We start from the raw sequence: 26,872 nt of genomic DNA, 5'->3' as shown, positions 1-26,872 counted from the left end.
TTGTAAGAGAATTTGTTACATAGAAACTGAAAGAAGCCCATCGTATATATATATATATATATATATATACTCTTTTACTCTTTTACTTGTTTCAGTCGTTTGACTGCGGCCATGCTGGAGCACCGCCTTTAGTCGAGCAAATCGACCCCGGGACTTATTCTTTGTAAGCCCAGTACTTATTCTATCGGTCTCTTTTCTCTTTTACTCTTTTACTTGTTTCAGTCATTTGACTGCGGCCATGCTGGAGCACCGCCTTCAGTCGAGCAAATCGACCCCGGGACTTATTCTTTTTGTAAGCCCAGTACTTATTCTATCGGTCTCTTTTTGCCGAACCGCTAAGTGACGGGGATGTAAACACACCAGCACACAAACACACACACATACATATATATATATATATATACATATATACGACAGGCTTCTTTCAGTTTCTGTCTACCAAATCCACTCACAAGGCATTGTGTTTAATTATATATGGAAGTAACCGGTTGGCAGTTGGTGGCCTATTTAAGACTTCATTGATACACTGCACGTAGTCACAAAAGACATTGATACATGTCAAAAGACATTAATACATGTTAGAGTGACAAAGAAACGAGATAGGTCGTCGTTGGGTGTGCCAGAAACAACAGCCAAAATCGCCTTACCCTACATAAAACATTGCTTTTTGTTTGCGCATAATCATATGAATTCTCGTGTGCAAACATTTCCTGAAAATTCCACAAATCTTTATATATAATAAAAGTGAAGTTGTGTGTCTGTCTGTCTCCTACGATTTAGATTCCTAACTACTCCCACATTTTGCGGTGCAGTGTAACCAAAAGCGGGTATCTTATAGTCGTGATTCATATCGAGCCCTTCTGGGTATTAGCGCGCGTCTACGATTTTAAAAATAATTTACCATCATTTTTTCCCATTTTAATGCATTTTTTCGCTATTATATAAGGGAAGTAACCCTCTAAAAATGTCTACGATGAGTCAACGATTTTTAAAAAAAATTACCATCATTTTTTTGCTATTTTTTGGCTATAACTCTCTAAAAATGTTTCTAATTGAAGAGATGACCTTCGGTAAACGTCTGGCACCAGACGTATGGTTTCAGACTCCTCCACCCCCAATTCCTAACCCGTACTATTTCTTGATGAATGACAGAGGTACTGTCCTGTTATTCGTCTGCACCTCTTCCATGCCAACACGCCAGAACGAACGGCCACACCCTAGTGACATTCGTAGTGAAACTTAAACATTTCTTACTGTCCATTTTTTTTTTTATCGATTGATGTTTACTAAAGGACGGTTTGCAAAAGGATCGACTACTTCGTAGCCCTTCTTATAACTTATAAACGCACACATCATATAGTCCGAGGTGACATGAAGTGATAATTCTATAGTAAATTGTTTCGAACTAAATTTAAAACGTTTTAACTTACTTCAGTTTTGTTTCGTTGGTGGTCCAGCAAGCAGTAAATCGGTGACAGGATGTGACATACAATTTCAATTTTCTCACATTGTAAATTGTAAATATCTTTTTCTTACACACACACACAATAGTCGTAGGTGTGGCCGTGTAGTAGTTCCAAGGTCAGCTGTATCTTGAGCAAGTGTCCCGGACAGACAAAAGCCTTGTAAGAGAATTTGTTACATAGAAACTGAAAGAAGCCCATCGTATATATATATATATATATATATATATATATATATATATATATATATATATATACTCTTTTACTCTTTTACTTGTTTCAGTCGTTTGACTGCGGCCATGCTGGAGCACCGCTTTTAGTCGAGCAAATCGACCCCGGGACTTATTCTTTGTAAGCCCAGTACTTATTCTATCGGTCTCTTTTTGCCGAACCGCTAAGTTACGGGGACGTAAACACACCAGCATCGGTTGTCAAGCAATGCTAGGGGGACAAACACAGACACACAAACACACACACACACACATATATATATATATATTATATATATATATATAATATATATATATATATATATATATATATATATATATATATATATATATATATATATATATATATATATATATATATATACACGAGGCTACTGTATCGAAGCCTCTGGGATATCTGTCCTCTACCAAAGGTTTCTTTACTGACGAAGCGTGACCTATGGTAGATTAGCTTAATTTAATTTAATTAAGCTGGTCTATCATTAAAAACGCAGAAACGATGCATCGTCTAAAAGATGAATTAGGGTAAACGTTTTTAATTTTTCACCTATTTCCGAATTACATTATTTGGCGGTTAGAGTTATGGCTGCTCTGTCTAGTGGACGAATGGCCTGTTAAGGCCATTCCTAAATTGTTATATATTTACATTTTAGTCTCATGACTATTTTTCTTTTCCACTGGGCCGCTGGTAGTGATAAATTTCTACCGAATTTTTTACTACCCTAAATTGATTAATATATATATATCTCTCTATATATAAACGGCAGTTTGTCTGTGCGTGTTTCTGTGTGTCTGTTTGCTTGTACCCTCACCCTGACCAAGGCTTTCAACCGATTCTGATGAAACTTGACACACACATAGCCCAATGTCATAATTCAAAACTAACGCAGCGAAAATTTTGAAAAGTTCCCCCAGTTCTGAAAAAAATCGATAAATTCGACATGGGGTCGAGAATCAGAAACACAAACCGCAAACTGTCTAGGGGACGCAACTCCACCTTTTTTTAACTAAATAAAAATTTACCATCATTTTTTTCCATTTTTTTGCTGTTTTTTGGCTATAACTCTCTAAAAATGCTTTATAGTTATTTCCCTTACAAACCTGAGCAACGCCGGGCGATACTGCTAGTATATATATATATATATGTGTGTGTGTGTGTGTGTGTGTTTGTGTGTATGTATGTATGTATGTATGTATGTGTATATATATATTCAACATTCAAGTTACCTTTAAATTTATCTAACATATAAGATCCAGTTTGTAATATATCTAAAAATTCTTCAACTAATACAACGATGTCACTTGATTGTCTGGAAGAAATGTACCATGGCCCACAAAAAAGCTTTTGAAGCTGTTGATAGAACATTACGAGACATTAGAAATCGCTATTCCATAATGTCACAGTATTATTGTCAGACTTCTGACAGACACTACCAATTGTTCCAAGAGGAACAAAAGTGGATGAGCTCAATACTTCACTAAATAACTTAATGGTCCAGCAAAAGAGTCCAATAGAATAAGTAGTAGGCTTACTATGAATAAGTCCTGGGGTTGATTTCTTTGACTAAAAGAAACCCCTATAAAGATATATATATTGACGACGGCGAGCTGGCAGAAACGTTAGCTCGCCGGGCGAAATTTCTTTGCGGTATTTTGTCTGCCGCTACGTTCTGAGTTCAAATTCTGCCTTTCATCCTTTCGGGGTCGATAAATTAAGGACCAGTTACGCACTGTGGTCGATGTAATCGACTTAATCCGTTTGTATGTCCTTGTTTGTCCTCCCTGTGTTTAGCCCCTTGTGGGTAGTAAAGAAATAGGTATTTCGTCTGTTTTTACGTTCTGAGTTCAAATTCCGCCAAGGTCGACTTTGCCTTTCATCATGTGAAAACACTTCAGCTTCCAACAAAAATGAGATTGAGGTTTTCAAGACATCAATCAGCTGTACTATTTGCTGTAATATTTTGAAACTTGGCGAAAGGAGACTTCCAATTGATGAAGACCAGTTCCTTACACTCAATCCAATTCAACTCATTCCGTCGATGATTTGGTGGATGATTTCTCCTAATCTTCTTCCTAATAACAATAATGCAGATTGGGTCTGTGAGCGAACTATCCTGACTCTAATAAATGTTGCAGTACATAGCATTAATAATATGCTATTGAATAAGATTCTGGGAGAAATATTCACTTACTACTAACCTGTACTTGTGGCGACATTCACCCTGGGCGGGTTGAGTCGGCTTCTTCTACTCATGGAAGAAGTTTCGTGGGAATATGTGGATTTCACAAGCGGTCCCCATCAATCCCGCATGTGGAGACATCCTGTTTGCCGCAGATTCTCCGCAGACGCAGGGACAGAACGACCGAGGAGCCGCCGGTTGCCGAAACAGACACTCCGAGGGTCTTCACCAGAGCCCCGTCTGCCGGGTTGTGGCCCTAATACCACTCGGTGTCAGACCAATCCGCCTTGGGTGGCCCTACCAGGAACCGAAGTTCCCGACGGCATAGCTCTGACACTACCCGTTGCCAGCGTCCCCAACCACAGTGAGGAGGGGATGGACTTTGGGGACGCAATGGACTTTGGGAAACTATAGCAGAAGGCACTTGCCCAAGGTGCCAGGCAGTGGGACTGAACCTAGAACCATATGGTTGTCAGACCAATCCGCCTTGGGTAGCCCTACCAGGAACCGAAGTTCCCGACGGCATAGCTCTGACACTACCCGTTACCAGCGTCCCCAACCACGGCGAGGAGGGGACGAACTTTGGGGATGCAAGATATTCACTTATAACTCAATTGACAGTGTTGTTGAAGATCAGGATCGTGTTAACTACCCCCATCGAATTTTTTGAACTCACTAGAACCACCAGGTACAGTTCCTTATTGTCTTCAGCTGAAAAAAAGGGACTCCTATTACGTTATTGCGTAATTTGTCTCAACCAAACTTATGAAATGGTACAAGATTAATTGTTCACAAATTTATGAAGAACTGCATTGAGATAAATATTCTCACTGGTTGCGGTAAAGGTGACACCGTCTTCATTCTTTGCATACTAACTATGCCATCTAATGTCCCATTCCAATTTAAACGGTTACAGTTTCCTATCTGAGTTTCTTTTGCCATGAGTATTAATAAAAGCCAGGGCCAAACACTAAAAGCGGATCTTTTCGGTTTGAACGGCAGTTTTTTTTAACATAATTTCCACGTAACTAAACACTTTTAAACTTCGTATACTGGTAGAATGTGTCAAAATAAAACATCTTTTTCTCTTGGCTTTATTGAGAAAATTCTATAGTTTGTAAGATATTTGTTGTTTTTTTCTCTTCAATTTCTGCAATTTCAACCAATCAATGACGTCTATTGAGGTGAAAACATTCTGTGCCGTATGAATAAGTCCCTCGTTTAAGAAACAGATTCGGTTTAGGATCTTTTCGGTTTGAACGGCAGTTTTTTAAAATAATTTCCACGTAACTAAACACTTTTAAACTTCGTATACTGGTAGAATGTGTTTATAAAACATCTTTTTCTCTTGGCTTTATTGAGAAAATTCTATAGTTTGTAAGATATTTGTTGTTTTTTTTCTTCAATTTCTGCAATTTCAACCAATCAATGACGTCTATTGAGGTGAAAACATTCTGTGCCGTATGAATATGTCCCTCGTTTAAGAAACAGATTCGGTTTAGGATCTTTTCGGTTTGAACGGCAGTTTTTTAAAATAATTTCCACGTAACTAAACACTTTTAAACTTCGTATACTGGTAGAATGTGTTTATAAAACATCTTTTTCTCTTGGCTTTATTGAGAAAATTCTATAGTTTGTAAGATATTTGTTGTTGTTTTTTTTCTTCAATTTCTGCAATTTCAACCAATCAATGACGTCTATTGAGGTGAAAACATTCTGTGCCGTATGAATATGTCCCTCGTTTAAGAAACAGATTGGGTTTATTTACATTTGTGAAGAAAAAAAGATACCTTTCACCACACCCCTAACCCTAACTAACCCTAACCCTAAAACAGATTGAAATGCAATAGATCGATTCTAGGGTCATAATTATGGGTGACAATTTCATATGACACCGCTAGAAAAAACTGCCGTTCAAACCGAAAAGATCTCTAAAAACACTTCTGGTTTTTTGGGGGGTTTTTTGTTGTTTTTTCTCATAGACAAGCGTCTTTTTTTGGGTGGGGGGTTTCTCATAGACAAGCGTTCTGGGTTTCAAATAGGTCTAACGGTATGTTTGTCAGCTTGAAAAAAATTGCTTGATGACACACGACGCGTTATAAAAACCTGACAAATTATTGTATCTCTACTGTATTAAATTATTAGTATCTGTTTTTAAATTTTTGTACGTGTGACACATATACACACACACACACACATATGTATGTATACAACACGGGTTTAATTGTTATACCCTTATTATTCAGGAGTTATTTCCAACTTAATCAGGGATTAAAAACATATCCAGCTTTAACGCGCCATACGGACGGATAAGACGTAAATCAAATAGAAGTTATATAAATATAGATGTGGAATGAAGCTGGAAGAATTGCTGACTCAATCATTTCTAGAAACACCACAAGGTACTGATTCTTTGCTTACATCTGAAAACGGTGAGTTGACAAGTATTTATTTTTACGGCTGTAATATTGGGGGGTAAATAGTCGGGCAATCTTTCGTCTCTAGTAGACCTTTCCGTCGATTTCCGTAAAAAAAATTTTTTTTTTTACATATGGGCTTGCGGGAACTTTTGAAGTAATGAGAGCGAAACACACTAAGAGAAAGCGATTGTATGACGAGGGAAGTTCTTTTGAAGTTACCGTCCAGGGGAAGCATTGATGTACATGTGTATGTGTGTGTGTTTGATGGGGTGTGGGAGACAGACAGTATGTTGTGTAAGTGAAGTGCTTCTGTTAGTGTGTGTGAAGAGACAGTAATGTGTGAAAGAAAGATGTATGTATATTACTTCAAAAGTTCCCGCAAGCCCATATGTAAAAAAAAATTTTTTACGGAAATCGACGGAAAGGTCTACTAGAGACGAAAGATCGCCAATAGTCGAATTATGGGATCTTTTCGGTTTGACCGGCAGGTTTTTAATATAATTTCCATGTAACTATAGGCGCAGGAGTGGCTGTGTGGTAAGTAGCTTGTTTACCAACACATGGTTCCGGGTTCAGTCCCACAGCGTGGCACCTTAGGCAAGTGTCTTCTACTATAGCCTCGGGCCGACCAAAGCCTTGTGAGTGGATTTGGTAGACGGAAACTGAAAGAAGCCCGTCGTATATATATATATATATATATATATATAATATTATTAGTGAATGGAAGAAATGGAGTTGAACGAAGATTGTACAGAATTCCTTTTATTCTGCTGTGGTTTTTGCTACCCAGGTATCGGTTAAACTTTTGAATAATCTGTAACAAGAAAATTCATCTTTCTATTTCAACAAATATATATATATATATATGTGTGTGTGTGTGTGTGTATGTGCGTGTGTGTTTGTGTGTCTGTGTTTGTCCCCCTAGCATTGCTTGACAACCGATGCTGGTGTGTTTACGTCCCCGTTACTTAGCGGTTCGGCAAAAGCGAGACCGATAGAATAAGTACTGGGCTTACAAAAGAATAAGTCCCGGGGTCGAGTTGCTCGATTAAAGGCGGTGCTCCAGCATGGCCGCAGTCAAATGACTGAAACGAGTAAAAGAGTAAAGAGTAACTAAACACTTTTAAAACTTCGTATACTGGTAGAATGTGTTTATAAAATATTTGTTGCTATGACAGCATGTTGTAAGATGTGTAAGATGAATAATGTATGAGGTTTTAAGGAAGTATTTATTAACCGTTACGTTACAATACCTTGCCTCGACGGGCAGGTTATGATTGTTATAAACCCAAACTCGAATATCAAAGTTTAAAAGGTTTTAATCGACTAAAAAAATACAGCAATATACAATACTCTTTTACTTGTTTCAGTCATTTGACTGCGGCCATGCTGGAGCACCGCCTTTAATCGAGCAACTCGACCCCGGGACTTATTCTTTTGTAAGCCCAGTACTTATTCTATCGGTCTCGCTTTTGCCTAACCGCTAAGTAACGGGGACATAAACACACCAGCATCGGTTGTCAGGCAATGCTAGGGGGACAAACACAGACACACACACATACATATATATATATATACATATATATATATATATACGTCGGGCTTCTTTCAGTTTCCGCCTACCAAATCCACTCACAAGGCTTTCTTCAGTTTCTGCAATTTCAACCAATCAATGACGTCAATTGAGGTAAAAAAAAACATTCTGTGCCGTATGAATATGTCCCTCGTTTAAGAAACAGATTGGGTTTATTTACATTTGTGAAGAAAAAAAGATACCCTTTCCCCACCCCTAAACCTAACCCTAACTCTAGCCCTAACCTTAAAACAGATCGATACTAGGGTCATAATTATGAGTGACAATTTCATATGACACCGCTAGAAAAAACTGCCATTCAAACCGAAAAGATCCCACACATTTGCAAAAATGTTTCTGAAATTTCCGAAAAATAAAAAAGTTATGAGGAGTTTTCCACCGATATACTTCGACATAGGCGCAGGAGTGGCTGTGTGGTAAGTAGCTTGCTAACCAACCACATGGTTCCGGGTTCAGTCCCACTGCGTGGCACCTTGGGCACGTGTCTTCTGCTATAGCCCCGGGCCGACCAATGCCTTGTGAGTGGATTTGGTAGACGGAAACTGGAAGAAGCCTGTCGTATATATGTATATATATATATATATAAGTGTGTGTGAATATGTTTGTGTGTCTGTGTTTGTTCCCCTAGCATTGCTTGACAACCGATGCTGGTGTGTTTACGTCCCCGTTACTTAGCGGTTCGGCAAAAGCGAGACCGATAGAATAAGTACTGGGCTTACAAAAGAATAAGTCCCGGGGTCGATTTGATCGACTAAAGGCGGTGCTCCAGCATGGCCGCAGTCAAATGACTGAAACAAGTAAAAAGAGTAAAAAGAGTAAAGAGAGATATAACAACCTGAATTTGATAAAGGAAGTGACGCTACTTCGATAGAAACGGAAGCAGCGCATGGAACACAGAACAGAACGTTTGTTCGTGGCCGCCCTGTCGTAACAAGAAGTGGAATGTCGTTATCTAAGGTAATTATTTTGCCACATTATTTTGTTCACTTATTTTCACCATAAGCTATTCTGGTGGATAACAAGAAATTAAGGAAAGTAAGGATCTGTATCGAAATACGGTTGTTTAGTGGCGAGGTATATGCAGGTTTGTGGTTAGAGAAGGTGTGGCTGGTGGCGACAGAAGGAAGTGCAAGATTCGTGCGTGTGTGCTTGTCTATAATTTCGTTATATCTATATTCCACAACACATAAATACATAAAAACACGCACGCACACACAGACAAGAAGAAGCACACACACACACACACAACCCATTAGTTCTTGGATCGTCGAATCAAACCGAAAGAATGCCTTCTGTATGTATATTTGTGTATACGAATATCTTTATATATAAAACTGTAGTTGTGTGAGTGTCTGTCCCCTTCGATTTAGATTCCTAACTACTCCCACATTTTGCGGTGCAGTTTAACCAAATTCGGGTATCTTATAGTCGTGATTCATATCGAGCCCTTCTGGGTATTAGCGCGCGTCTACGATTTTAAAAATAATTTAACATCATTTTTTTCCATTTTAATGCATATTTTTTTAATAAAGGGAATTAACTCTCTAAAAATGTCTACGATGAGTCATCGATTTTTTAAAAAAATTTACCATAATTTTTTTTCCATTTTTAATGCATCTTTTGCTATTTTTTGGCTATAACTCTCTAAAAATGCTTTATAGTTATTTCCCTTACAAACCCGAGCAACGCCGGGCGATACTGCTAGTATATATATATATAATAGGCTGGGATTTCGTTGTCTTCTTTCTCTTTACCATATACGGGTTACAAATTCTGTTTGTTTGTGGAGACTTATTTTTCTAGTAGTAGAAATGGTGACCTATTTGGCTGCTATTTCTAACATTTTCAGTATGTACTTTTGAGCAACTTGTTGCAATTAACCCTTTATTATAATTAATATAATCCTTACCGAATATGGTCATTTCCATACCGAAAAAACTACTAGGTGAAATTTATTAATTTTATTAAATTAATTATATTTCACCCTTTATGTATATATATATATATATATATATATATATATATAGTCAATAATAATAAGGGTAAAATTAATTAATTATTAATTAATAATTTTACCAAGTAGTGTTCAGTTATGTAAAAAGACCATTTACGGTATATTTAAAACATTACGTTATATAATTAGGGTTCAGCAAAACCCTATATATATATATTTATATATAGAGGGCATTATTACAGATAAATGCCTCACGCTAAGAGGGACATCAGTCATTTCTACCAAAAATTTTACTAATCATACCTAATGCAATTTTTCAAAGCAAGATTCATTTTTTAAATGTCTTGCTTTGAAAAATTGCATTGGGTATGATTAGTAAAATTTTTGGTAGAAATGACTGATGTCCCTCTTAGCGTGAGGCATTTATCTGTAATAATGCCCTCTATATATAAATTAATATGTTCAATAAGAAAGAATTATTTTCGAAATTTTTCTCTTATGAGGTTTTTCACGCTATCTACCTGATAATTTCTTGTTAAGATCCCTTATTAAGAAGTTATCCTTAATTGTTAAATATATATATATATATATATATGCACACACACAAAGTACTTAAATACAAGCGATTCAAACAATGAAAGAAGTAAAAAGAATTTACGGAAATTGCCGAAGAAAGATTCACTTTCCATTTATGGTTATTGAAAAAAATGGCCTGAAAATAAATATTCATGAATAATTCAATGGACGTGAATTATGAAGGGCCATGGGATTGCACCTAAAAAGTTCCCCTCCAAGACACAAGTCTGGGCAGAGTTGTTTATGGAAGACCAGCAGTTGCCCAGACATACCAACCTCTCCTTGTTACTGATGTTATCCAAAGGAAAGGCTTCATAACTGAAGGGGTTTTTTACCCTTTATACAATATAAAGATGCAACTCAAGTTTGTAAACATGTCAATTTCAGATAAGGTGCCTACAAAATATAAAGAAAATGTTATTACAAAAAAGTTGTGAAACTTTGTTCGATTTAAAAAATGTCAAGTATTCTTAATTCATACTCTTTACTCTCTTTTACTTGTTTCAGTCATGTGACTGTGGCCATGCTGGAGCACCGCCTTTAGTCGATCAAATTGACCCCAGGACTTATTCTTTGTGAGCCTAGTACTTATTTTATCGGTCTCTTTTTTGCCGAACCGCTAAGTTACGGGGACGTAAACACACCAGCATCGGTTGTCAAGCGATGTTGGGGGGACAAACACAGATACACACATACTTATATATATACATATATACGACGGGCTTCTTTCAGTTTCCGTCTAGGAAATCCACTCACAAGGCTTTGGTCGGCCTGGGGCTATAGTAGAAGACACTTGCCCAAGGTGCCACGCAGTGGGACTGAACCCGGAACCATGTGGTTGGTAAACAAGCTACTTACCACACAGCCACTCATGGTGCCAACAAACTATAAAGAAAATGTTATTACAAAAAAGTCGTGAAACTTTGACTGTTCATTCCCAAAAATATCAAGTATTCTTAATAATTTATACTGTTCCCTTTCTTTTTTCTTGTTTCAGATTACCAGGTGACATTGGCATTAAAGAATACAGAACAGATATGACCCTGTTTATATAAATGTATGGTAGAATCATTGAGACCTTTAACAAAATTTCTTGACTTCATTATCTGGAGTGTGTTTGAAATGACTTTGAATTTTTATTGACCTTGGATTACTGCAGAGTTAACAGCATCTTCTGATATTGGTTAAGACCACAGTTTATGGAAACGTTGCCTAATTATTCCTTAGGAAAAAATATAAAATCAGAACAGATATAACCATTCGTATATTATGGAGAGGGAAGAAAAAATGGAAAGTGAATTGTATGAGGACCTTGTTAAATGTGAATCACAGTCTAAAATGACTGACTTGACTGAAGAGATTCCAACTAATATAGAAAAAAGATTACACTACTGTGATATCTGTAAAAAGCCATTCTCTCAAACGGGTGCCCTTAATGTACACAAACGTATTCATACAGGAGAGAAGCCATTTCGCTGTGATATCTGTGGAAAATCATTCTGTCAGAAGAGTAGTTTAAGTGTCCATGAGCGTATTCATACAGGGGAGAAGCCATATCGCTGTGATATCTGTGGCAAATCATTTTCTCAAGTTGGACCCTTAATTACTCACACACGCATTCATACAGGTGAGAAACCATACAAATGTGATACCTGTGGTAGATCATTCTCTGCAACGGGCCCGTTATCTAAACATAAACGCACTCATACAGGAGAGAGGCCATATCCGTGTGATATCTGTGGTAAATCATTCCCTCAAATTGCTCAGTTGACTAAACACAAGCGTATTCATACGGGTGAGAAGCCGTATCACTGTGACATCTGTGGTAAATCATTCTCCGAATCTAGTCCTTTAACTAAACACAAACGCACACATACAGGAGACAAACCATATCACTGTGATATCTGTGGCAAATCATTCTCACATAATAATTTAGCAAAGCACAAATACATTCACACAGGAGAAAAGCCATATAGATGTGATATCTGTGGCAAATCATTCTCTCAGAATGAAATATTAACTAGACACAAATACATTCATACGGGAGGGAAGCCACATGACTGTGATATTTGTGGTAAATCATTCCCTGAAGCTGGTCGCTTAACCAGACACAAACGTGTTCATACGGGAGAGAAGCCGTATCAGTGTGATATCTGTGGGAAATCATTCTCTGTATGTAGTAACTTAACTACACACAAACGCAGCCATACAGGAGAGAAACCGTATCCTTGTGATATATGTGGTAAATCATTCTCTGTAAGCAGTTACTTACCTGTACACAGACTTACTCATACAAGACAGAAGGCGGCAAGCTGGCAGAAACGTTAGCACGCCGGACGAAATGTGTAGCCGTATTTCATCTGACGTTATGTTCTGAGTTCAAATTCCACCGAAGTCGACTTTGCCTTTCATCCTTTCGGGGTCGATGAATTAAGTACCAGTTACGCACTGGGATCGATGTAATCGACTTAATCCATTTGTCTGTCCTTGTTTGTCCCCTCTATGTTTAGCCCCTTGTGGGTAATAAAGAAACAGATACAAGAGAGAAGCTATAACATTGCAATATCTATAGTAAATCCCCCTATTGAAATGATTGCCTTCCTATTACCAAACACATTCATACATAGAAATACACCATATCACTGATATTTGTGGTAGTGGAGGCACATGGCCTAGTGATTAGAGTAGTGGACTCACAGTCAAGGGATCGCGGGTTCGAATCTCAGACCGGACAATGTGTGTGTTTATGAGCAAAACACCTAAGCTCCACGCGGCTCCGGCAGAAGGTAATGGCGAAACTTCTGCTGACTCTTTCACCACAACTTTCTCTCACTCTTTCCTCCTGCATCTTGCAACTCATCTGTGAAGGACCGGCGTCCTGTCCAGGTGGGGAACCTATACGCCAAGGAAACCGGGAAACCGGCTCTAATGAGCCAGGCATGGCTCGAGAAGGAACAGAAATAACATTCATACAAAATGAATACAGCTTACATATATGGCCTAGTGGTTAGAGCTGCGGACTCACGGTCGAGGGATCATGGGTTCGAATCTCAGACCGGGCAATGTGTGTGTTTATGAGCGAAAACACCTAAGCTCCACGCCGCTCCGTCAGAAGGTAATGGCGAAACTTCTGCTGACTCTTTCCCCACAACTTTCTCTCACTCTTTCCTCCTGCATCTTGCAGCTCGCCTGCGATTGACCGGCGTCCCGTCCCAGTGGGGAGCCTGTATGCCAAGAAACCGGGAAACCGGCCCTTATGAGCCAGGCATGGCTTGAGAAGGAACAAACACAACAAAAAATATTTGTGGTGAATCATTCTCTCAAGTTGATTATTTAATTGAACACAAGTACATTCATACAGAATTTGGGATATCTGTGGTACATTATTCCCTGTAAGTAATAACAACTCACACACACACAGACACACACAAATTCAATTCAATTCAATTTTTATTGGCTCAAAAAGCAAAAGCAAAGCCATATAGGGGGACAGGGAATTATGTACAGGGAAGTTGGTCATACAAAGAGTTCAGGCCATTTCTGGTCAAGAGAAACTTTGAACCAAGCGGTCGTCGGCATCTTCACTATGTATTCATACCGGAGAGAAAACATATTACCATGGTATCTTTGATAAATCCTGCTCTGATGAAAGTATCATAACTATATACAAACACATTCATAGAGGCAAGGGTGTAGCTGGGGTAAACAGCACCCAGGGCAATCATCAAAATTGTGTGTCACCCCCACCAAAATGTGGGAACTCGCATAGAAAAAATAACTGTTTTTAAAAACTGTGGGACTCAGGGTATGTGCCTCACTTGCTCCACCCCAGGTTGGAATCCTTATAACTGTAATATTTGCAGTAACTCATTCATTGATTCAAGTACCTCAAGTGGACACAAATGCATTCATTCAGTGAAGAAACCATATCATATATATATATGTGTGTGTGTGTGGAGGCGCAATGGCCTAGTGGTTAGGGCAGCGGACTCGCGGTTGTAGGATCGCGGTTTCGATTCCTAGACCGGGCGTTGTGAGTGTTTATTGAGCGAAAACACCTAAAAGCTCCACGAGGCTCCGGCAGGGGGTGGTGATCCCTGCTGTACTCTTTCACCACACTTTCTCTCACTCTTTCTTCTGTTGGCCTGCTCGCTTAGACAGCGGGGTGGCGTCATTTGAAGGCTAAAACATCTGATGGTCTGGTCGGTCATGTGATAACGTGATATATGTATGTATATAATAAGAAGGGTTTTTTTTAATAATTGTAATTAAAATAAATTAAATAAAAAAGTGAAATTAGGTATAAATTGATTGGTTAATGGATATAATTTTATAAATAATAATGCATTTCTTGAATATTGTTCTGTTGTATTTGTCTTATTATAATATATAAAATATATTCAACACAAATTTTGATGACATAGAATGCAACTACCATATAGTAAGTACTAGCAGCATAGCCCGGCATTGTCCGGGTATGTAAGAGCCCCTGGAGCAGACATGATGCTCGCTGTGAATTTAAAAAAGATTCCTGCCAATTTGAGAAAGATATTGTCGAAAATATGTCATCTTGAATTTGAACGCGATTTCCCCAAATGGCATGATTTTATCGATTTTTTTCTAATGGTAAGGTATTGCATGGAAAACTAACGTCAGAATTAAGCTTCTTAGGGTAACATTAAGCTTCACCATGAGTTTGGTGAAAATCGATTGCAAGTTGCGAAAACTACAACAGAAAATGCGTTGCAAATAAAAAGCTTAGATTCTCGACCCCATGTCGAATTTATCGATTTTTTTCAGAACTGGGGGAATTTTTCAAAATTTTCGCTGCGTTAGTTTTGAATTATGACATTGGGCTATGTGTGTGTCAAGTTTCATCAGAATCAGTTGAAAGCTGTGGTCAGGGTGAGGGTACAACCTGACAGACACACCGACAGACAAACTGCCGTTTATATATATAGAGATACTGAATCCATCAGTCATGTGATACGTAGTAAATATCCAGGATTAACGATAATAGTTAAATCTGATAATTAAATTAGATTGATGCATAATTATTGCGGTTTTTTTTCAATAAATTTTATTCAACAAAAACAATAACATTTAACAAAAATATCTTTAAATGATTATTCTGGAGCATATTCACCATCTACTTCAATTTCTGTGCTGCATTCTGTTTAAATTTTTTGTTTGAATAAAATTTATTGAATAAGAGCCACAATTAATTATGCCCCAACCTAATATATATATATTATAAAAGGCGGTGAGCTGGCAGAACCGTTAGCATGCCGGGCGAAATGCATAGCCGTATTTTGTCTGCCGTTACGTTCTGAGTTCAAATTCCGCCGAAGTCGACTTTACCTTTCATCCTTTCGAGGTCGATAAATTAAATACCAGTTACGCACTGGGGTCGATGTAATCGACTTAATTCGTTTGTCTGTCCTTGTTTGTCCCCTCTGTGTTTTGCCCCTTGTGGGCAATAAAGAAACAAATATATATATATTATAAAATTCACTGTGTGTGTATGTGTGTTTACTCTATGCACAGCCAAACTGCTGGATCGATCTGTACCAAATTTAGCATGAAGGTTTTTCTTTGCTCAGCGGGGTGCTGAGTACTCCACTTATGTGACCCTTTTTTTTCAGCAGTATGATAGTTTTACTTTTATTCTTTCACTTTTGACTTCTATTTTTTTTCCAGCAATATAATATCGTTTCACTTTTATTTTACTTTTGATAAGGCTATAATATTGTTTATACCACATACATACAACTGCTTACGAAAGTGGAGATTAATGTATAATTTTTTTCTATACTCTTTTACTTGTTTCAGTCATTTGACTGGAGCACCGCCTGTAATCGAGCAACTCGACCCCGGGACTTATTCTTTTGTAAGCCCAGTACTTAATCTATTGGTCTCTTTTGCCGAACTGCTAAGTGACAGGGACATAAACACACCAGCATCGGTTGTCAAGCAATGCTAGGGGGACAAACATGGACATACAAACACACACACATACATGTATATATATACATATATACGACGGGCTTCTTTCAGTTTCCGTCTACCAAATCCACTCACAAGGCTTTGGTCGGCCCGAGGCTATAGTAGAAGACACTTGCCCAAGGTGCCACGCAGTGGGACTGAACCCGGAACCATGTGGTTGGTTAGCAAGCTACTTTGTTTACAATATTGAAAGATGCCACCAAAGAAAAGATGTAATCTCTCCAGAATCAACAATAAAGTGAGGGGGGTTGTAGAAAACTGAAGGCGAGAGTCTCAAGAGAGAAAGGAGATGAGACTTTCTCAAGATCAGCAAATGCATGCTGCAGCATGTTAAATGGAGTCTCAAGACAGCAGCAAGATGAGACTTTCCCAAATTTTTCAAAGGAAACCATTGGCATGTGCTGCTCAGGTGGTAAGGCGGCGAGCTGGCAGAAACGTTAGCACGCCGGGCGAAACGCTTAGCGGTATTTCATCTGCCGTTACGTTCTGAGTTCAAATTCCGCCGAGGTCGATTTTGCCTTTCATCCTTTCAGGGTCGATAAATTAAGTACCAGTTACGCACTGGAGTCGATGTAATCAACTTAATACCTATGTCTGTCCTTGTTTGTCCCCTCTGTGTTTAGCCCCTTGTGGGTAATAAAGAAATAGATATTTTGTCTGCCGTTACGTTCTGAGTTCAAATTCTGCCGAGGTCGACTTTGCCTTTCATCCTTTCGGGGTCGATAAATTAAGTACCAGTTACGCACTGGAGTCGAAGTAATCGACTTAATACCTATGTCTGTCCTTGTTTGTCCCCTCTGTGTTTAGCCCCTTGTGGGAAGTAAAGAGATAGGTATTTCGTCTGCCGTTACGTTGTGAGTTCAAATTCCGCCGAGATCGACTTTGCCTTACATCCTTTCGGGGTCGATAAATTAAGTACCAGTTACGCACTGGGGTCGAAGTAATCGACTTAATACCTATGTCTGTCCTTGTTTAGCCCCTTGTGGGTAGTAAAGAAATAGGTAAGGTAAGATTATCAGCACCACCAGCTCCTCCTCAATCTCTTATGGATCTTCTGAAAGGCACTTCCATCCAGTCAAAGGATTTTCTGAACAATATTAAACATTACAACTCTGCATTTCAAATGACATTGTTTAATACATCTAAGGATGTGCTCAAGAGAAGGTTCAACACTTTATATAAAGATTCGCCTGGCCTCCATGCTGGTGGCACGTAAAAAGCACCATCCGATCGTGGCCGTTTGCCAGCCTTGCCTGGCCTCCGTGCTGGTGGCATGTAAAAAGTACCATCCGATCGTGGCCGTTTGCCAGCCTTGCCTGGCCTCCGTGCTGGTGGCATGTAAAAAGCACCATCCGATCGTGGCCGTTTGCCAGCCTTGCCTGGCCTCCGTGCTGGTGGCATGTAAAAAGCACCATCCGATCGTGGCCGTTTGCCAGCCTTGCCTGGCCTCCGTGCTGGTGGCATGTAAAAAGTACCATCCGATCGTGGCCGTTTGCCAGCCTTGCCTGGCCTCCGTGCTGGTGGCATGTAAAAAGCACCATCCGATCGTGGCCGTTGCCAGCCTTGCCTGGCCTCCGTGCTGGTGGCATGTAAAAAGCACCATCCGATCGTGGCCGTTTGCCAGCCTTGCCTGGCCTCCGTGCTGGTGGCATGTAAAAAGCACCATCCGATCGTGGCCGTTTGCCAGCCTTGCCTGGCCTCCGTGCTGGTGGCATGTAAAAAGCACCATCCGATCGTGGCCGTTTGCCAGCCTTGCCTGGCCTCCGTGCTGGTGGCATGTAAAAAGCACCATCCGATCGTGGCCGTTTGCCAGCCTTGCCTGGCCTCCGTGCTGGTGGCATGTAAAAAGCACCATCCGATCATGGCCGTTTGCCAGCCTCGTCTGGCATTGTGCCGGTGGCACATAAAAAGCACCCACTACACTCATGGAGTGGTTGGCGTTAGGAAGGGCATCCAGCCGTAGAAACATTGCCAGATCAGACTGGATCCTGGTGCAGCCTTTTGGCTTCCCAGACCCCAGTTGAACCGTCCAACCCATGGCAGCATGGAAAGCGGACGCTAAACGATGATGTGTCTACTCAAAAATGCTGGGTGGAGCTTCACTCAGAACTTCTCAATAAGCCTTCTGAAATCAGCAGATATTTAATCAATTCTATTGAACAGAACATCAAGATTATAAGTCTTTATTCTTCTACTTGTTTCAGTTATTTACCTGCAGCCATACTGGAGCACTCACTGCCTTAAAGGGTTTTAGTTGAAAAAATCGGTTCCAGGACTTATTCTTTGTAAGCCTTGCACTTATTCTATTGGTCCCTTTTGCCAAAATCGTAAGTTATGGGGATGCAAACACACAGCATTATACCACTTGAGGTGAGACATATTTGCCCTGTTTTATAAAACAAATTTCAAACAGATGTCGGGACTCAAAAACCACTTAAGTGCTCGTGTAAAGCAAAAACACATCTAAAAAGATGGATACACATGTACTTGTACATGATATGGTTCCGGGTTCAGTCCCACTGCGTGGCATCTTGGGCAAGTGTCTTCTGCTATAGCCCCGGGCCAACCAATGCCTTGTGAGTGGATTTGGTAGACGGAAACTGAAAGAAGCCCGTCGTATATATGTATGTATATATATATATGTGTGTGTATGTGTCTGCGTTTGTCCCCCTAGCATTGCCTGACAACCGATGCTGGTGTGTTTATGTCCCCATCACTTAGCGGTTCGGCAAAAGAGACCGATAGAATAAGTACTGGGCTTACAAAGAATAAGTCACGGGGTCAATTTGCTCGACTAAAGGCGGTGCTCCAGCATGGCCACAGTCAAATGACTGAAACAAGTAAAAGAGAAAAGAGACCGATAGAATAAGTACCGGGCTTACAAAAGAATAAGTCACGGGGTCGATTTGCTCGACTAAAGGCGGTGCTCCAGCATGGCCGCAGTCAAATGACTGAAACAAGTAAAAGAGAGACAATATGAAGAGTGCAATGGATATTTTATTGGTTTGAATGATATTTCAACAGCTTGCCTGTCTTTATTGAGTTCAAAATGAAAAATGTCACAGAGAAATTCAAAATTATATGAATGCAAAAAATTCTTCCAGTTTCCATCTACCAAATCCACTCACAAGGCATTGGTCTGCCTGGGGCTATAGCAGAAGACACTTGCCCAAGATGCCACGCAGTGGGACTGAACCCGGAACCATATCATATACAAGTACATGTGTATCCATCTTTTTAGATGTGTTTTTGCTTTACACGAGCACTTAAGTGGTTTTTGAGTCCCGACATCTGTTTGAAATTTGTTTTATAAAACAGGGCAAATATGTCTCACCTCAAGTGGTATAATGCTGGTGTGTTTGCATCCCCATAACTTACGATTTTGGCAAAAGGGACCAATAGAATAAGTGCAAGGCTTACAAAGAATAAGTCCTGGAATCGATTTCTTCAACTAAAACCCTTTACGGCAATGCTCCAGCATGGCTGCAGTCAATCCCACATTGACAGAATAACACCATCAGTCTTTAGTTATCAATTTTACAACTGGAAAAAGGAAAAGAATATTTAGTAAATATTATGAAATTCTCCTATCATTTTATTCATCCCTCCAGGGCAAGATGCTAATAACCTGCAAACATATTTCTTTTCAACTATGGTTTTTGAAAAACTAAACGTAAATTTTATGTAGGACATAAAGCCATAGTTTTTAGCATAACAGTCACAGCTGTGTGGTAAGTAGCTTGCTAACCAACCACATGGTTCCGGGTTCAGTCCCACTGCGTGGCATCTTGGGTGAGTGTCTTCTGCTATAGCCCCGGGCCGACCAATGCCTTGTGAGTGGATTTGGTAGACGGAAACTGAAAGAAGCTTGTCGTATATATGTGTGTGTGTCTGTGTTTGTACCCCTAGCATTGCTTGACAACTGATGCTGGTGTGTTTACGTCCCCGTTACTTAGCGGTTCGGCAAAAAGAGACCGATAGAATAAGTACTGGACTTACAAAGAATAAGTCCCGGGGTCGATTTGCTCGACTAAAGGCGGTGCTCCAGCATGGCCGCAGTCGAATGACTGAAACGAGTAAAAGAGAGAAATGCAAGAAGTCAATTAAAATATCCCATGATTATTCCCAGGCTAAAAAGATATCATCAATGAACTGTAACCAGAGCAGTGGTTCGTGACCAAGTAGGGATTTGAAAGTCTTCAGTAACTATCTTGAATTTCGTTATGAAGACATTAGCAAAATTAACTGCCATGGGGTTACCCATGACACAACCCCTCACCTGGTGGTAAGATTTTTGTCCAAACTTCATTGTGTTACTTTGTAACACAAACCTCAACCTATAGAGAAAATTGGATGGGATACTTTTGTTTGACAAAAGTCATTCTCTAAAAGAAATATATGAAAATAAATGTATTAGAAGGTTTGGAGATGATTTACAGGTATTATATATTAGAAAGATATGAGGTACTCAGAAATCCGGATGGTTTTATATTTACGGATATTTATTAGAATGTCACATGTTTTTATAAATCACTAGCAGTATCGCCCGGCGTTGCTCGGGTTTGTAAGGGAAATAGCTATATAAGCATTTTTAGAGAGTTACTTCCCTTATAGATGCCAATTCGAACTTTCTTAGCCATTTCTGTTTTGGTGTCTTCAAGCCATGAAGTCGTTGTTCTAAAAGAACGCTGGTCTCCTTGACAACGCTTTATTACTAATATTACTAATGATACGAGGGGCCCAACAATAACGTTTTTCGCAGCATCGATAATCTCCTTTTCCTTCAGCGTAAACTCAGTCCGCTTGCGTTTCTGAGCTGACATTGTGTGCTACTTTCTGAACTTTTCCGCAAGATTACAAATACGAAATGTACAAAATGTAGGAGTACAAAATTTCGAAAAGTTGCGTGCGCTTCAGTTTACAAGAGGCATAGTAGCGAGAGTTGAGGGAGGCATAGTCAAAATTTTTTGTTTATTATTTGGCCGGGACCGCGCAAAACTGGCATAGTAGCGAGAGTTGAGGGTGGCATAGTAAAAATTTTTTGTTTATTATTTGGCCGGGACTGCGCAAAACTGGCATAGTAGCGAGAGTTGACTGTACCTTATTTCTTCTAATATGTAATACCTGTAAATCATCTCCAAACCTTCTAATACATTTATTTTTATACTATCAGTATCGCCCGGCGTTGCTCGGGTTTGTAAGGGAAATAACTATATAAGCATTTTTAGAGAGTTACTTCCCTTATAGATGCCAATTCGGGCTTTCTTAGCCATTTCTGTTTTGGTGTCTTCAAGCCATGAAGTCGTTGTTCTAAAAGAACGCTGGTCTCCTTGACAACGCTTTACGACGTTGATTTCCTTACACTCCCTTCCCCACAGCTTCACGAGGGAGGGAAGAAGGGGGAGAAGCAAACACAGGTGCAGGTGTTTGAGCGTGGACGCCAACTCCGCCACCATCGACACACGAAAAATTATGCATTAAAATGGAATAAAAAATGATGTTAAATTATTTTTAAAATCATAGACTCATCGTAGACGCACGCTAATACTCAGACGGGCTCGATATGAATCACGACTATAAGATACCCGAATTTGGTTAAACTGCACCGCAAAATGTGGGAGGAGTTAGGAATCTAAATCGTAGGAGACAGACACTCACACAACTACAGTTTTATATATATAGATATTTCATTTAGAGAATGACTTTTGTCAGTGATACAATTAATCTTCTGTATGATTACACAGGTGCAGTTACAGTATCGAGATGACCAGCCTTCTTTCTTGTGTGAGAGCATTGGTTTAATTTAATTGCTTCCGTTAGGGAATGATGAACCACAAATACCATGTTTGTTTGGTTTGTCTCCTGTGTGAATGTTTTTGTGTTTAGTTAAATTACTACTCGCAGAGAATGATTTACCACAGAAATCACAGTGATACGGTTTCTCTCCAGTATGTGTGTGTCTGTGTGCAGTTAAATGATTATTTTGAGAGAATGATTTACCACAGATATCACAGTGATATGGCCTCTCTCCTGTATGAATACGTCTGTGTCTAGTTAAATGACTTCCTTCAGAGAATGATTTACCACAGATATCACAGTGATATGGCCTCTCTCCTGTATGAATACGTCTGTGTCTAGTTAAATGACTTCCTTCAGGGAATGATTTACCACAGATATCACAGCAATATGGTTTCTCTCCTGTATGAATATATTTATGTTTAGTTAAGGTACCCTTCTGGAGAAAAGATTTACCACAAATATCACAGGGATATGGCTTCTCTCCTGTATGAATATATTTGTGTGTTGTGAAGTTACCAGCATGATAGAATGATTTATCACAGATATCACAGTGATATGGCCTCTCTCCTGTATGAATACGTCTGTGTCTAGTTAAATGACTTCCTTCAGGGAATGATTTACCACAGATATCACAGCAATATGGTTTCTCTCCTGTATGAATATATTTATGTTTAGTTAAGTTACCCTTCTGGAGAAAAGATTTACCACAAATATCACAGGGATATGGCTTCTCTCCTGTATGAATATATTTGTGTGTAGTTAAGGTACTACTAACAGAAAATGATTTGCCACAGATGTCACAGTGATATGGTTTCTCTCCTGTGTGAGTATGTATGTGTGCATTCAAGTTACTGCGTTCAGAGAATGATTTACCACAGATATTACACTGATATGGCTTCTCTCCTGTATGAATACGTTGGTGAGATGTTAAGTGAATATTTTGAGAAAATGATTTACCACAGATATCACAACTGTATGGCTTCTTTCCTGTATGAATATACTTGTGTGTTCTTAATCTAGTTCTGTCAGAGAATGACTTCTTACAAATATCACACTGAAATGGTTTCTCTCCTGTATGAATACGTCTATGTATTGTTAAGCTAGAACTTACAGAGAATGATTTACTGCAGATATTACACCGATATGGCTTCTCCCCTGTGTGACTACGCTTGTGTGTCATCAAATTACTACTTTGAGAGAATGACTTCCCACAAATATCACACTTATATGGCTTCTTTCCTGTATGAATATACTTGTGTGTTCTTAATCTAGTTCTGTCAGAGAATGACTTCTTACAAATATCACACTGAAATGGTTTCTCTCCTGTATGAATACGTTTGTGAATAGTCAAATAGTCAGAGCGCAAAAAATATTTATTGCAGATATCACACTGGTATGGCTTCTCTCCTGTATGAATACGTTTGTGAGAATTCAAAGCACTGCTTCCAGAGAATGATTTACCACAGATATTACACTGATATGGCTTCTCTCCTGTATGAATACGTTGGTGAGATGTTAAGTGAATATTTTGAGAAAATGATTTACCACAGATATCACAACTGTATGGCTTCTCACCTGTGTGAATACGCCTATGTTTATTTAAATCAACCTTTTGACAGAATGATTTACCACAGATATCACAGTTATATGGCTTCTCTCCTGTATGAATAGATTTATGTACTTTTAAAGCATTACTTTTATGGAATGATTTACCGCATTTATCACAGTGACAAGGCCTCTCTCCTGTATGAATACGTTTGTGTGATCGTAACTGAGAAGTTGAAGTGAATGTTTTACCACAGATATTACACTGATATGGTTTTTCTCCTGTATGTAGACACTTGTGTATAGTGAAGCATTCATATCGAGAAAATGATTTACTACAGATATCACACTGATAAGGCTTCTCTCCCGTATGAATCCGTTTGTGAGAAGTTAACGTATTATTTCGGGTGAAAGATTTACCACAGATGCCACACATATATGGCCTCTCCCCTGTATGAATGCGTTTATGTGTAGTTAAGGTACTACTAACAGAAAATGATTTGCCACAGATGTCACAGTCATGGTTTCTCTCTTGTATGGATGTGTTTGTGAGTAGTTAGGTGAGTGTTCTGAGAGAATGACTTGTTACAGATATCACAGTGATATGGTTTCTCGCCTGTATGAATACGTTTGTGTTTAATTAAAGTACTACCTACAGAGAAGGATTTACCACAGATATCACAGCGATATGGCTTCTCTCCTGTATGAATACGCTTGTGTGTAGTTAAGGTATTTTTATCAGAGAATGCTCTCCCACAGGTATCACAGTGATATGGTTTCTCCCCTGTATGAGTGTGCTTATGTATATTTAAGCTAATTTTTTGACAACGATTTACCGCAGATATCACACTGATATGGCTTCTCTCTCGTATGAGTGAGTTTATGTGTAACTAAGTGGTTATTTTGAGAGAATGATTTACCACAGATATCACAGTAATATTGCTTCTCTCCTGTATGAATACGTCTGTGTGTAATTAAGCTAATTTTCTGAGAGAATGATTTACCACAGATGCCACAGTCATATGGTTTCTCGCCTGTATGAATACGTTTGTGTTTAATTAAAGTACTACCTACAGAGAAGGATTTACCACAGATATCACAGCGATATGGCTTCTCTCCTGTATGAATACGCTTGTGTGTAGTTAAGGTATTTTTATCAGAGAATGCTCTCCCACAGTATCACAGTGATATGGTTTCTCCCCTGTATGAGTGTGCTTATGTATATTTAAGCTAATTTTTTGACAACGATTTACCGCAGATATCACACTGATATGGCTTCTCTCTCGTATGAGTGAGTTTATGTGTAACTAAGTGGTTATTTTGAGAGAATGATTTACCACAGATATCACAGTAATATTGCTTCTCTCCTGTATGAATACGTCTGTGTGTAATTAAGCTAATTTTCTGAGAGAATGATTTACCACAGATGCCACAGTCATATGGTTTCTCGCCTGTATGAATACGTTTGTGTTTAATTAAAGTACTACCTACAGAGAAGGATTTACCACAGATATCACAGCGATATGGCTTCTCTCCTGTATGAATACGCTTGTGTGTAGTTAAGGTATTTTTATCAGAGAATGCTCTCCCACAGGTATCACAGTGATATGGTTTCTCTCCCTGTATGAGTGTGCTTATGTATATTTAAGCTAATTTTTTGACAACGATTTACCGCAGATATCACACTGATATGGCTTCTCTCTCGTATGAGTGAGTTTATGTGTAACTAAGTGGTTATTTTGAGAGATGATTTACCACAGATATCACAGTAATATTGCTTCTCTCCTGTATGAATACGTCTGTGTGTAATTAAGCTAATTTTCTGAGAGAATGATTTACCACAGATGCCACAGTCATATGGTTTCTCGCCTGTATGAATACGTTTGTGTTAATTAAAGTACTACCTACAGAGAAGGATTTACCACAGATATCACAGCGATATGGCTTCTCTCCTGTATGAATACGCTTGTGTGTAGTTAAGGTATTTTTATCAGAGAATGCTCTCCCACAGGTATCACAGTGATATGGTTTCTCCCCTGTATGAGTGTGCTTATGTATATTTAAGCTAATTTTTTGACAGAACGATTTACCGCAGATATCACACTGATATGGCTTCTCTCTCGTATGAGTGAGTTTATGTGTAACTAAGTGGTTATTTTGAGAGAATGATTTACCACAGATATCACAGTAATATTGCTTCTCTCCTGTATGAATACGTCTGTGTGTAATTAAGCTAATTTTCTGAGAGAATGATTTACCACAGATGCCACAGTCATATGGCTTCTCTCCTGTATGAATACGTCTGTGAGTAGTAAGATTACCTTTCTGAGTGAACGATCTGCTACAGATTTCACAGTGGTATGATGTTTTTTCAACATCTTTTAACTCCCTAATAAACTCAATCCTTTCAGTTTGATATTTACATTTATCATTTTCCTCAAATAATTCCATTTTTCTTTCGCTGATATATCCAGATAAGGCGGCGAATGGAAGAAACGTTAGCACACCGGGCGAAATGCTTAGCGGTATTGTGTCTGTCGTTGCGTTCTGAGTTCAAATTCCGCCGAGGTCGACTTTGCCTTTCATCCTTTTCGGGGTCGATAAATAAAGTACCAGTTACGCACTGGGGTCGATGTAATCGACTTAATCCATTTGTCTGTCCTTGTTTGTCCCCTCTGTGTTTAGCCCCTTGTGGGTAGTAAAAAAATAGTTATTTCGTTAGTCGCTACGTTCTGAGTTCAAATTCCGCCGAGGTCGAATTTGCCTTTCATCCTTTTCGGGGTCGATAAATTAAGTACCAGATACGCACTGGGGTCGATGTAATCGACTTAATCCGTTTGTCTGTCCTTGTTTGTCCCCTCTGTGTTTAGCCCCTCGTGGGCAATAAAGAAACAGATATATCCAGATATTTTTATCAGATGCTTTTTTTCTTCTTTGTCTCCCTTTCAACTTCTAATCCTGTTTCCAACAAATATTTATTCTGTATATTTTCCATCCATCCACTGTGATATTAGTCCAAACCTGAAGGAGTGGCTGTTTGGTAAGTAGCTTGCTAACCAACCACATGGTTCCGGGTTCAGTCCCACTGCGTGGCATCTTGGGCAA

The 26,872-nt window shown here is 39.0% G+C and overlaps 3 protein-coding genes across 3 annotated transcripts; 1 reads left to right on the top strand and 2 right to left on the bottom strand.

The window, feature by feature from the left end:
• The first annotated feature begins 151 nt into the window (after positions 1-151).
• On the top strand, positions 152-22,230 carry LOC118768511 (zinc finger protein 239-like). The gene is made up of 5 exons (XM_036515162.1): positions 152-163; positions 8,713-8,844; positions 11,415-12,284; positions 20,035-20,096; positions 22,168-22,230. The coding sequence occupies exons 3-5, from the start codon at positions 11,687-11,689 to the stop codon at positions 22,228-22,230; spliced, it is 723 nt and encodes a 240-aa protein (XP_036371055.1). The 5' UTR covers positions 152-163; positions 8,713-8,844; positions 11,415-11,686.
• On the bottom strand, positions 22,106-26,872 carry LOC118768622 (zinc finger protein 2 homolog). The gene is made up of 4 exons (XM_036515466.1): positions 26,667-26,872; positions 25,625-26,235; positions 24,211-24,289; positions 22,106-22,446 (listed from the first exon to the last, which is right to left on the bottom strand). Exons 2-3 carry the CDS (start codon positions 26,216-26,218, stop codon positions 24,242-24,244), a joined length of 642 nt encoding a protein of 213 aa, XP_036371359.1. The 5' UTR covers positions 26,219-26,235; positions 26,667-26,872; the 3' UTR covers positions 22,106-22,446; positions 24,211-24,241.
• On the bottom strand, positions 22,227-24,585 carry LOC115226449 (zinc finger protein 665-like). Its single transcript, XM_036515161.1, has 3 exons — positions 24,361-24,585; positions 23,122-24,278; positions 22,227-22,317 (listed from the first exon to the last, which is right to left on the bottom strand). Exons 2-3 carry the CDS (start codon positions 24,201-24,203, stop codon positions 22,227-22,229), a joined length of 1,173 nt encoding a protein of 390 aa, XP_036371054.1. The 5' UTR covers positions 24,204-24,278; positions 24,361-24,585.

Source organism: Octopus sinensis, linkage group LG30 (genome assembly GCF_006345805.1).
Source record: "Octopus sinensis linkage group LG30, ASM634580v1, whole genome shotgun sequence".
Classification (NCBI taxonomy): domain Eukaryota; kingdom Metazoa; phylum Mollusca; class Cephalopoda; order Octopoda; family Octopodidae; genus Octopus; species Octopus sinensis.
Note: the sequence above shows the minus strand (reverse complement) of the source record. Positions and strands in the feature narration are given on the sequence as shown.